This window comes from Petromyzon marinus, chromosome 59, assembly GCF_048934315.1.
Source record: "Petromyzon marinus isolate PM22_M1 ecotype Great Lakes invasive population chromosome 59, UKy_Petmar_22M1.pri1.0, whole genome shotgun sequence".
Taxonomy (NCBI): Eukaryota; Metazoa; Chordata; class Hyperoartia; order Petromyzontiformes; family Petromyzontidae; genus Petromyzon; species Petromyzon marinus.
The window spans coordinates 9,075,944-9,089,192 of NC_133725.1; the positions used below are offsets into that span (position 1 = coordinate 9,075,944).

General features: G+C 49.0%; 1 protein-coding gene across 1 annotated transcript; it reads right to left on the reverse strand.

The window, feature by feature from the left end:
• Positions 1–1,513: 1,513 nt before the first annotated feature.
• Positions 1,514–12,838, reverse strand: LOC142905812 (uncharacterized). Its single transcript, XM_076052951.1, has 7 exons — positions 12,672–12,838; positions 11,877–11,917; positions 10,555–10,640; positions 9,051–9,324; positions 5,697–5,938; positions 4,953–5,070; positions 1,514–3,657 (listed from the first exon to the last, which is right to left on the reverse strand). Exons 1-7 carry the CDS (start codon positions 12,836–12,838, stop codon positions 3,155–3,157), a joined length of 1,431 nt encoding a protein of 476 aa, XP_075909066.1. The 3' UTR covers positions 1,514–3,154.
• Positions 12,839–13,249: the final 411 nt, after the last annotated feature.

A 13,249-nucleotide genomic window follows, 5' to 3' on the forward strand; every position in this document is an offset into this window, starting at 1 on the left:
CACCAGTGATAGCCAATGTTTTCATGGAGAAATTTGAATCAGACGCCATCCAGACTTCCACCCTCAGACCTTCCCTGTGGAAGAGATATGTAGACGACACTTTCGTCATTTGGCCACATGGCCTCCCAGCTTTGAACCTCTTCCTACACCACATCAATTCCAGACATCCCGCCATCAAATTCACCATGGAAGTGGAGAAAGATGGCAAGTTGCCGTTCTTGGATGTTCTGTTTGAGAGGAGACCTGATGGCTCATTGGGACATTCTGTCTACAGGAAACCCACCCACACAGATTCCTACTTGAAACCTGATTCCCATCACCACCCGACTCAAAAGAATTCTCTCATCAAAACGTTATACCACAGGGCTCATTGCATTTCGGACCAACACCACCTGGCCAGTGAATTAAAACACGTACATCTGGCCCTCAAGAGAAATGGATACTCTGACCATACCATCCGCCAAGCTGTTTCTCCCTCCATACAGAAACAACCACTTGATACTCCGGTCAAAACCATCACACTACCATATATAGCAGGCGTTACGAAAAAGATCTCCAAAATTCTAAACAAACACAAGATCCTGGTCCGGTTCAATACAGTACACAAAATCCGTGACCTGATCCCATCCGTGAAGAATGTCATTCCTGATTTACAGTACCCCGGGGTTTACAAATTCAGCTGCACTTGTGGTGATTGCTATATCGGGGAGACGAAACGACATGTCTCTGACCGAATTCGCGAGCACAAATCAGATTTGAAACACGGCAGAACGAATTCTTCTGCCGTAGCTGATCATTGTTTCAACGCTGTGGGTGATCACGATATAATTTTCTCCGATACCAAGGTCCTTTGCAAACCGACAGGTTATCATCAGAGATTTGTCCACGAGGCAATTCAGATTTACAAACACAAACACAATTTCAACCGAGAAGATGGTTTCAAATTAAGCAACCATTGGAAAGATGTTCTAAATCGAACCAAACATTAAACTAATTTCAATGGTACAGTATATTTATTTCAAATAGTAGCACTCCAAATTTCCAAGGTCGTGATTTTGTTATTTTATTATTTACCTACGTGACTTTACCTAATAGAACCAATGAGTATGGATCCTTGCAGGCACGAAAGCTTCAAATCTAAATTTCAATGATACAGTATATTTATTCTAGTAGTCGTATTCCAAACTTCCAGGGTGGTATATTATCATCTTGTGCTAATTCCAAGCTTTGTCAGTGGTGCGTTTCATGCTAATTCCCTTTGTCAGGGCGTTTGCTGTTTGCCCCCTCACAGCTTAAAGGGAGGCGACCAACCGCTTGGCTTTCTTCACTCCAACGCTGTCCGTTGGACAGGTTGGTCCCTTCATCTGATGAAGGCCGCTTGTGTTGTGGCCGAAAAGTCGTGATTTTTGTTGTTTTAACTTTTTTACCTACGTGACTTTACTGAATAGAACCAAAGAGTATAGGAACAAGCCTGTCTGTGTGTTCCAGTTGCCTGATCGGACCTAGAGTCGTAAGTTCAACCGCCGCGCAATAGATGACGGTGCTGGCATCTACGTCTGCAGAACGTAAAGAACCAGTGGCATCTAGGTCTACAGGAGATTATACCATTTTTAAGCTATTCCCCGTGTTTAGTGTGCATGCCGTACAACATGTTTGGAATCGACAAGAGTAAAGCTGGACTTACGAACAAATCTACTTACAAACAGACCTCTGGAACCTACCTCATTCGTAAGTCGCGTAGTCCTTGGACAGTATATATAATGGCTACAGGAGCAAGCCTTGCATTTGCTGATTTACACAACTGGTGGTGGAAGTGTCCCCCACGACAGAGGAGATTTTAAAGGAATGTATATAGCGCCTAAACCATGGCTCTTTGCCGAGAATTAAGAACAGTATAATCCCTGTGTGTGTGAATGTAATGGTGGAGATGAGACTAATACAATAGATGAAAGATAAGCAGTGGAAGTGAATCCATGATGTGTGAATTCCGTGAAAGAAATTTTATGACAGTAAATGATGATGATGGATTTAATGAATGCGGAATGAGTGATAGCCATGTAATGAGAATGTAAAGAGGGAACTAACGGTGGTGGTCGTTATGAGGGGGAGATTAAGGGGGGTTCCTGGGGTGAGCTCGGGAACAATAAGAGTGAATTTTGAGTGAGGAGCGGAAACTAGTGAGTGAAAGTGACTGACTGCCCAATGTGGAGGGGGAAGTGTTCCAGTGAAGGGAGGGAGCGAAAAAAGAGAAAGACCGACAGTGTGGATTGAGCACAAGGGGAAGGAGGAACAGAGAGAGAGAGAGACAGCAAAGATTGAGAGCCCCCTCTGGTTTATTATGTAGGCAAACTCCTCGACACTGACCAGAACGTCTTGGAGAAACTAAACAATTTTTTATGTTTCCAGGTAAGGCCCACTGAGCTCTATCGCTTTTATACAGACGCGACCTGGCCATCTCAAATGACAGCTCAACAAAGTGGCTAATCATGGCGTGGCAATTTATAGCAGGCAAATACTGCAAACGCATGATGTTGATTCTACATGTGGAGGGAAAAACCGGAGGACTCGGAGAAAAATCCACACGACCTCGGGGAGAACATGCAAACCCACGACCTCCCGCATACCAGGCGAGGTAGTCAACGTCTCGCCACCACGACAAAAGAGCACCCACGCTTTGTCCCACTACACCGCAACCCGTCGATCGCCTCATTGAGTTGCATCCATTCGTAACTGCTGGGAGCACAGAGGTGGCTGAACTTAAGAAGTTGTCCCACTTCAAATGCCTAGGCTGTCTCTGATGCAGGCCAATCAGCTTCAAAGACAATGCATATAATATGAGAACATGTTTTCATAATAAAGGTTTTTGGGTTAGATCGCGTTATTTATAAATGTGTCGTAACCCTCCACCACCCGACACGGCCAAACAGTAAAAAATGTGTCACGTTTACAAAAGACAAATAGTTCACTACTTTAGCCCACCGGTGTGTTGAAGAGTGAATCAACATCATTTAAAATTTTAGCACGACGTTTCGCTGGTTTGTTTGCATGTTCACCACAAGTTATTGTGATAACTGCAGACTTGATTCCTTGCAAAGGGTATCTGTTTGGTGTTTGAACATCTTAACACGGTTTTATTGCCAGAAAAAAACTATTCTTATTTTTCATTATTTGATACTGGCAAAAAAGGTCCCATGACACCAGTGACGAGTATTTGAACCATTCCTGGACCTCCCCTAGATGTGCAAACGTCGCCACGAGGGAGACAAAGGCGGCCAGGCCATGGCAGTGGCCACTTACTCCCTCGGGTGCCATGCCGACCTTCATAGGTGCTACTCGCTAACAGCACTTGCCCCAACAGCCCGTTAATGATAAGCAGCCCCTTACGGCCATGCAGCCCGTTACGGCCACGTGGCCCGTTCATGCTATCCAGCCTGTTAAGGGGACCGCTGTCTTTGTGAGTCTCCACATGGCACCTCTCCGTATTCTTCTTCTCGGGAACCTCCCAGCTGTTGCCGAACGTGGCCGCGTTGGGAGCCTGGGAGTGATCGGGCATCGTGAAGTCGTCGCTCTGGTCACCGTTCCACAACCCGCACACGCCACACGTGCCGTTCCGGTACACGTCGCGGTTCAGCAGAGACACCACCACCCTGTCCCGGCCTGTGGTGGGGGGTGAGGCATGGGGGACATACAGCTTACAATCACAGCCCTGCCGTATCTGTACGGAAAATTATGGATTCGTTTCAGGTTTAAGATTCTCAAGGGCAACTTTAGATTTGTATTACTGATTAAAAATGTATTTACGCAAAAAACAGTGGCGCCGTCCAACGTGAAGTGACATCATATTTCATGGGGAAATTTTGGAAATTGTCGTTTTTTCTGGTCAATACGAGCCAAAACATTTTTTCCAGATCATCGAAATTATAATAGCTGGACTTAGGTTTTGTATTTTGGAAATAAATCTTAAAATCAGAAACTTCACCATAATATAAAGGCGAATCTAAAGCTACCGAATTTCTGGGAGTCAACCACGTTACATCTTTCCATGTTTACCATTTTTACTCCCCCACACCAAATACAAAAGAACTCGTTCCACACTGCCCTGCGCCGGATAATTGTTAAACTCACCGGTGGGCTAGCCCAGCACAGGGAGTCCTCACTTAATGTCTTTTAGCCGCGTTCCTGAAAAATGTGACTTTATGCGAAGCGACGTTAAGTGAACCTATTTTACCCATAAGAAATCATGTAAAGTCGCAGGTTACGTTCCAGTGGGCATTTTTTTTTACCAGACAAAAAAAAACCCATTACGAGTTGAAAAAATACAGGAACATAATATAAAAGAAATACAAATACATTGCAATAAATATAAATACTCATCAAAGAATATAAATTTTAAGAAGATAACACTTCCTATCAGATCCACCATTTTTCACTTGCTGGCCATTTTTCATGCACGGTTCAGAATAATTGCACCACAAAAGCACGACACTTGGTTCACGTTGTCGAAATTTTGGTTTCCCACGTGGAACAACTCTGGCGCAATGGAATGAAGACTGAGCTGGGACGCAAGCGATGCTGGGATGGCGCCACTTTGCCCCGCCACGCGCGACTCCTCTACCCCACAAAGTAGTTCCCGTACGCTGGCAGCGCCGACATAAACGGGAACCTCGCGACGTCAGGAGGGGAGTACCGGGGGTTCGCACTCGTACAACATCACAACGCATTGCCGGAACCCCACCGTGGGTCATGAATTGCATCGTCATAAATCGGATCCCGGTTTGCTCACTCAAAGTAGAAACCGTCGAAAAGTCACTTGCCGATGTGTTTTTCGTTTTGCCAGCCGTATGTCACGCGGTTTAATTAGTCAAAATCCGTGGGAATAACAAAAACTCCACGCCAAGTCATACCAGGTTAAAAATCCCTGGAGTAGACAAACGCGGTCCGAACCTCCTCACCATCGTATTCGACACTGAAGAAGGCGTCGGTGGTGAGACGCGCGTAGCCCCCAGAGCTGGTGATGCGGAACCTCTCCCTGGGCTCGTAGTACGGCAGGTTGATGGCTTGCCCGTCGAGCTGCGATGCGCAAAGATAAAGATCTCCTTTATAGCCTGAACAGACTGTCGGGGCATGTAGCAGCACTGACGAAGGCTAGAGCGGCACACGAGGAGGTGGGTGGCCAGGACCACGCCTGCTTGGCTGCCTTTGTCTCCCAAGTGGCGATGTTTACATATCACACCAGATACTCATTTGAGGCTGAGTCGACCTAGGGGAAGCCCAGGACCAGTTCAGATAATCACTGTGAGTGGGAATCGAACTCGGGTCTCTGCTAGGTTTGTATTGCAGCGCTACGCTACCACTCCCCGTACAGACAGAACAGATTTTTTCCTTTCATCGTATGGCTGCTGTAGATGCAGAGCAACAACAACAATTTAACATTCAGGTCGCCAAGCCAGATAACCGAGTTAGTAGTGGAGTGTATCACTGTGATGTCTCCGTCGTATTTGTGTATCGGTCTTTACGTCTTCATTATACGTTGCACGGTCTGTTCTGAATGACCACAGCCGCACACTACTGGACAGTTTTTTTTTAATTTTCCATTCGTGCATCTGCTATGATCTGGGCGGATGCGCGTCTGCATATCTCACAGACGCACCGTGATCTCAATTCCCTCTCACGCTGTCGCATTCTCGCACACTCACCCGGACGGCGCCGCTCTTCAGGAAGGAGACGGTGTGGCCGTAGACCTCGGTGTGCACCTCGCGCGTCCACGCCACGTCCGCGCGGCCCCGGTGCTCGTTCCTGGCGAGCACTCGCCAAGCTGTCGGCTGCTGCTGCCAGCCCAGGCAGTTGGACGCCAACACGAAGGTGTGGGTGCCCATGTAGTCGAAGAGGCGCCCGTCAAACGAGCTGTAGTGGGGGTCGCCGACAGCATAGCACTCGGCTGTGGGGGGGGAGGGTGGGGAGCGAAACCCGAGAGAGAGAGAGAGCGTGCGATGTTGAAAAGGTAAAGGAGGCACAGCCCCGATATTTTTTTTGCCCAAACCGCCACTGGCAGAAAGGGGACTTCCACTATGGGGGAGCCCATCCCGAGAGTACTTTGGTCTACTCCTCAATGCTGGCCAGACGTCTTGGAGGAGGTGAAAATTATCCACACTGTACCCTCGCCACACATGGTCTGCTGAGTGACTAACTGTGGTTGGATGAAAACTGCACTGCAAGACGCCTTTGCAGTGGGAAAGGCCAGCCAGAGGTGAGAAAAGGTGGTAAAAGTTGTTCCGCACGTTTCGGACAGGGGCCAAACACAGGAAAATCTATCCTTCGTCGGGAGCAGAGACCCTTTAACTATGGTTTACCCGCTTACTGTATATGAGCACCTCCAATTAGAATGGTTGGCTACGTACGGTGTGAAAGAAGGTTCAACATACATTACATTGTGGGGGGGTTTTCAACTGCCATGCCAGGAGATCGAAGTGAACTGGCGACCTCTTGACTGCGAGTTTACTGGACATCTGTGAAAATGAGCTTCGTAGCTCATATGATTCCTGCAGTCTAAATAAAGATTCTGATTCTGGATATCCGTTGACTTCATGGCTCAGTGGGCAGCGCTGAACGGGCCACTACAACCCCTACTTTAGAAAGCGACCCGTCTTGTCCACTAAACCACCTGTTTCTTTGTTTCATAGTTTTCTATATTTTTTTCCTAGCTTCATGTGCCCGGAAGGGGCCCTAGATTTGTAGATTTCCTTCCTTTATTTAGCCTCCCAGGGCAATTCACAGACCATCGAGGCCTAGGGCCTTTTGTGGGCAGCTCGAGCCTGATCCTGTGACTATGTTAGGGGGACTTCTCCCCCTATCCTCGTGCTTCATGGCGGACAGGTCCCCAGGGGAAATAATCCAAAGCTTCGTCCCCACTGGCCTCCCCGATCAAGGCGAGATCAGAGACTCCGGTGTGGAGGAACGCAGGGAGTTTCTACAAGCCCTCCTGGAAAAGACGGAGGGGAATACAGCCCTTCTCTAGGTTCTCAACGAGAAGATAAGTGAAGTCTGGGAGAGGATGGAGAGGCAGGAGGCCGCCGTGATAAAAAAAAAACACTGGAGGAGCAGAGTGAGATGGGCAGGACCCACGAAGCCACGCTGATGGAAGCTTGAGGATGCTTAACAACAAGGCTGGATGCTAAGTGGCGTGGGTGCCAACTTAAAGCCCACGGCCTCCCCGAGGGAGTCAAGGTGCTCTCGCCTCCATTCAGCAGCACCTGCCCGAAGCTCGAAGAAGTTTGGAATCTCCTGGCGCACAGCCTGTGAAGTCGGAGGGGATAGTACAGGAATACCGGTTGGGAGGGACCTGATGGAGTCGAATAACGTGAGGCCTCGTCCCCTGCTGATCCTGTTTGCGATCTGCCAAGGCACCTCTGAAGCTTTGAAGGCAGCTTGGACGGCAAAAGGCATGGGCATCCTTCTGGAGGGCCAACCGTGTTTTTATCACCCCGGCAGATGCCAAGAAGAGGAATCTTCCCCTGCCCTTGCACAGGGACTTGGTGGGGAGAGCCGGGATACGCTCCCAGCTGCTTTACCCGGCAAAGCTACGAATCCATGTTGCGGAAAGAAGGATGAATTTTCTGATGGTGGATGAAGCAACGGGGATTAAAGAAGTGCAGCAGATTCTGCAAGGTGTGAATGGGATTGGAGGCCGATCCTGAGTTGGAATGCTTAAGACGGGGACCTTTTGGCCTTCGGCTGCGTGGGACAACCCGGAGCTACGACATCGGTGCCCGGGCAGCGTTGTGAAGTCTTCGGATGGTGGCGTGTAACGGGAGGCGGCCATGCGGTCCTCCAGCCTCTCCCGCTCCCCCGCTCACATTCTCGGTCGGGTCTGGCGCTACGGCTTCTTCCCCCTTCGGCTTCTCCCTCTTCTCTCTCTCTAGGCCGTCTCCCATTCTCTCTCCTGACTGTTAAAATCTGGTTGCAGGTGGTTATTTTGTTGTGTTGAATGGTAAACTAAACTTTCTCTTGTTACGGGTCGCGTTTGGTAATAGGGTCCGGCCTTGAGCGCTGCACGTTGGTGTCATCGGGAGTCCATGGTTGACTACGTTTGGGCTCGGCTTTGAGCCCAGTGGCATCTATTTGTATGTTCCCCTCCTAAGTTTTGTGAAGTGGGGTTTTCTTTCCACATTTTTCTCTAGTGCGTCACAGCTGTTGTGTCCCAATCGGGACAGCTTGGATACTTCCCTTTGGCCCGGCTGTGTTCCCGGCAGTAATTCCTGATGCAATGGACCCGAGTCGCCCCCTCACTTTCAATATCTGCGACACCCCTCCTCCCCCCGCAAGGATCATCTCTTTAAATGTCAATGGCCTGAATCACCCACATAAAGAAACAGTCCACCCATCTTAAATGGCGTTTTTTTCAAGAGACAGCCACTTTCTCAACCAGGGTTGGGGCAGGTATACAATGCCGTATATACTTCGGGTAGCAGGGTTATGACTATCCCGGTCAATATTTGTTTTTGTATCTATGGTGACCTCTTTGCAAATATCAAGAATGATGAAAAATAAGAATAGGCCCTTACCCTTTATGGCAATAAAACAGCTGTTAAGATGTTCAAACACAAAATAGCATGTTTGTTTGCATGTTTTTCCACAAGTGTGTGTGGTTAATGCAGACTTGATGCCTTGTAAAAGGTAATTATTTGGTGTTTGAACATTTTTTATTGTATTTCAGGAGGCTGGAAACCAGCATAAATATATTCTCGTGGGTAAAGTGCACGGAATACAACAAAACGTTTCTGAACGTTTATAACCCACCTGCCATCAATTCCAAACTTATTTCAACAACAGTGGCTCTGATCGGAAAAAGAACGGGGGAGATAGCCATGGGAGGGGACTGAAACTTGGTCCAGTCAATCATTGTGACGTCACGTTTACTTGTGAAGTGATCCGCGGCAATTTTATTGCAAACGGCGCTGTAGTCAATAAAGTGTCATCGATCAACGATCGATCGACCGATTCACCACCACGCCCTGTGCCGCGCCGCCACTCGAGCGATTGGCGCTGCTCACCGTAGACCTTCTTGCGCACCGTGAACACCCAGTCTTTGCGGCTGCGCGCGTTGCTCCTGGTGACGACGGAGCCGTTGACGACCATCATGGCGGCGCCCTCGTCCACGGTGACGTAGAGCGGGACGCCGCCGCCGAACACGGACGGCGGCGTGGTGAAGCGGACCGCCGTGCCGTTGGGCAGCAGCGTGACCGTGGTGCCGTCCACGCGGTACACCTCACGGCCGCTGCGCAGCTCCCAGAAGCGGAAGTACCTCGACACGGTGGGCAGGGCGATCTGCGGGGGGGGGGGGGTGGAGTAGGGAGCGCGGCAGAGTGAGCAAGGCGTGTATGTAGGGCGCTCGCTTAACTACCTCGCCTGGTACGCAGGAGGTCATAGGTTCGATCCCGACCCCGACGCCTGCTGTATATTTGGAGTTTGCGTGTTTCTCCCCCGTGGTCGCGTGGATTTTCCTCCGGGTCCTCTGGTTTTTCCCTTAACTTTTCTAACCAACATCACACGTTTAGAGTATTTGGCTGCCATACATTACCACGTAATAAGCCACTTCGTTGGGATATCATTTGCGGCAAGGAAACTATTTAAAAAAGAGCAAAATAGCTCAGTGAGCCTAACCTGAGAAAATATAAATAGTTTAACTCGAAGTGCCTTAGTCAGGTCCACACCTAGCTGAGAGATTGGTTGCCACAGCCTGGTTGCGTGCATGAAACTGAATCACTTATGTGTGGACGTCTGTGCAAACGTTGACAAGCAGCTGTAGAGACGGACTCGAATTGTAAACATCGATCTGCACTGCGATTTGTAGCGACGTGGTTAATCATCACGTGCTGCACATTGGCCAACAGTGATTGCTTGTTACGATCCTGAATTATACGCTGGTCCATTTTCCTTGTTCCGCAACGACTCGCCCAGATGTAGACAAAGCAGCTGTTGGTGATGAAGCAGAGTTGGGTTATATTAAGTAAAGCGGCTGTGACGCCTTGTGTGAATGTTGCTTTACACATTCAGATTTGAATTTTGTTCGATTAATTTGTGTGATTTCGAAAGTAATTTGGTTGCAGAACTGACCCGATATCAAGGACAATTACATTTCAACCATTCTAATGCCCTGCCGCAGTCGAGACAAGGGGACTGCAAGTGTCAGCTGTCTCTATGAAGTATAATGAGAAGGCAGCACTGGTCGGAAAATTAGACACCCATAGACTCATCACACAGAGATCCATAGACTCATCACACAAAACCCCAAAGACATACACAGAGACCCATGAATTAGAAACGGTCCCCTGTTATCTGATATCTCGCTCCGTGTGCTGGGAGCTTCTTCAGGAACTGAACAGAAACTAAAGAAGCTCTCGGCACATGGCTCGAAACGTCGGAAAAACACGTGGTACAACCTGAGAAATCAGAGAACCGTGTGGCACAACCGCGAAAACCTGTGCAGTTGTAGCCTCGATCAGTGTCCGGGAGAAACGATTTAACGTTCAGCAACGTCGTCGGACCTTTCCTCACCTCGTCACTGAAGGTGATCGTCCACTCGATGGGGCAGTCGTTGGTGGTGATGCTGTCGTAGGAGAATGCGATGGGTCCGCCGGTGCCTAGAGTGGAGACGAAAGAAGACACACGACACACTCGGACATGTCTCCTGAGGCAGTGAACTTTTCATTTACACTTTATCAGCCCTGGGCAAGTAAGCAAATTTATTCACGCGCAACTCCTATAACTTAATGCACAGTATCGGACGGGGCTTTGATATACTGTAAGCATTATTAAACTGTTCTCTCCTGCATTGTCAACTGGACTGGTTAAATGTCTGTGAAGAGTCTCAAACACGATGCAGCGGTTGTGAGTTCTGGGCCCATGGACTGCTGAGTAGGTGAGTGGATGGGTGAGTGGGTGGATGAATAGGTGAGTGGGTGGATGAGTAGGTGAGTAGGTGGGTGAGTAGGTGAGCTAGTGGGTGGGTGACTTCCACGCCGATGGACCACTAAGTAGGTGAGTGGGTGGGTGAGAAGGTGATTGGCTGTGTCGAGTGGTGGTGGCGGATTTAACGACACATTTATATTTACGCTATCGCAAATGCCCAACTACCACATGCCAGTCTTCTATTGTTGGGGGAGGGGTAAGGTAACATCAGTCTTTCTTACACGTGGCAGTGTCCTCTCACCGTACTATCGGATACATCTACAGAGAGAGTCATCCACGAGTGGTGATCGTTTTTAAGCCACCACGTCTTAGGAGCCAATACAACAACAGCGACAACAACAATAATCCGACTTCTGCAATAGTTCAGGGTTCGAGAGACCTGGACGACTACTTTTTTTGGCAGCGCATCGTTGACACACGTAGTCACCTGAGGGCAGGAAACCCCCTAAACAACAACAATAACAATACCAAGCGTGACTCCAATTAAGTCATTGAAGCCCCGTCCATTACCCCCCATCCAGCGGTACACGTGAGAACAGAAGTGAGACTTGTTCCCAAACCCCCCTATTTCTATGCTGGCAATGGCTCCACCAATCGGATAGTTAAACAATCTGAAAGGGACAGAGGTGGCAGCTCTTTCCGCTATTTTCTACGTTACCGTCGAGTTCAGAATCGGAATCTATATTTTATCCTGCGGGAATCCGTTGAGCTATGAAGCTCTTCACAGATGTCCAGAAGAAAGCGGGTCAGCGAGTTACAAAAACGACAACAACAACAACACACACTTGGTGGAGTAAAGGAATCGATCGATCATTGGTGGATCAATCAATTGATTAAACAAATTTCAGGGTCCCAGTTGTGATGAGGATCAATGTGCACGTGGGCGTTGAGCGATGCGATTGGGTCACCTTCAACGACGACATTGACGCAGCGCAGCTCCGTCTCCTGGCTGCTCACACACGGCACACATTTGGTGAGTTAACGCGTGCGGGTAAGCTAACGCGTTGCAACGCGGAACGCGCACGCCGTTATAACGCGGTTTATGAGTTGTCGATCACGAACTACTTTCTTGAGCGGCGACGTACACTCAATTATTTGTCCTTCCGTCTCACGGCGTCCGCGCAGTAGTACAGCTTTCGCCGAACGGGTTTTTCGTTTTAACGCAGCACAACTCTTTAGGAACACATCCAGCACGCTAAACGAGGACTTGCTGTACACGGACCAATGGGGAGCCCCACAAGTTGAAGGAATCGTAACCCGAACAGCAAACAGCTCCAATCTTATACTAAACACAGACCTGTTGCGATTTGCATCGAATCTCATCTCGACCATACTAACGACCGGCTGCAATGTAACCCAAGAGGTCCCCCCAAGTGGTAGCTGACCCTTTCCGGCGTGAGGTGTACACAGCGCCTCTCTGATCAATGGGACATGAGCCTGCAAGCAGGGGTGTGCTTATTTTGTCCTCCAACCCAAAGATATTTGCGAGCAAGTCATCAACTTGTGGCCGCGAGATCGGCGCACTTGGCCCTCTTTTTGTGTCGCAGATTGCCACGTGACCTGCAACGTCCCACTTGTGATGCAGACAAGTGCACACCATTGGTCGATGCACTTGCAATGTAATTCACGCTCATCTCATTGCTCCTTTCAAACAGTGCCAGTTATGCTACCGGACTCGCTATTGGCATGCAGCGGCTACTCACGCGTTGCTGTCGGACGCGTAGAAGCAGATCTGGTGGCTCTGCACGTCCGCCCGGCCAGGGGTCCAGCTCAGCGCCGTGTGGAAGAGCTTCGGGTCTCCGGCATCAGCCTTGACGGCACCCTTCTGCACCCCGACGGGCGCGATGGTTCCCAGGCGCACGATCGTCATGCTGTGCAGAGACACACAGCAGCAGCAGCAGGTCCAGGTCATGAGGTCAAGGGGGTTTCTTTCACGGCTGATGTTTTCTGGAACGATGTTTCTGGCTCATCACACGTGGGAGAGGATGCTGGCATGCCTCTCGGTGCGCGTAGTTTTATGGCTAAAATGCTAAATCTCTTACCTTGAATTTTGCTTCTTATTTTTTTATTACAGTTAATTTATCGTGTTCGTACAGAGACTCCCCTACTTACGAACGAGTTAGGTTCCAGAGGATTGTTCGTAAGTCGATTTGTTCAAAAGTTCAACTTTGCTTCTGTCGATTCCAAACATGTTCTACGGCATGTACACTAAACACTGGGAATGGAATTAAAAGTTGTATAATCTCCTGTGGATGTAGATGCGACTGGTTCTTCATGTAGA

Excerpts from the sequence above, each read along its gene's own strand:
- LOC142905812 (XM_076052951.1), bottom strand. The coding sequence starts at position 12,838 with ATGACGATCGTGCGCCTGGGAACCATCGCGCCCGTCGGGGTGCAGAAG. Across the intron at positions 11,918-12,671 it reads TACGCGTCCGACAGCAACGC|CCAGGAGACGGAGCTGCGCT; the intron begins GTGAGTAGCCGC and ends GTGTGTGAGCAG. Across the intron at positions 5,939-9,050 it reads GGTGCGCAAGAAGGTCTACG|CCGAGTGCTATGCTGTCGGC; the intron begins GTGAGCAGCGCC and ends CCCCCCCCACAG.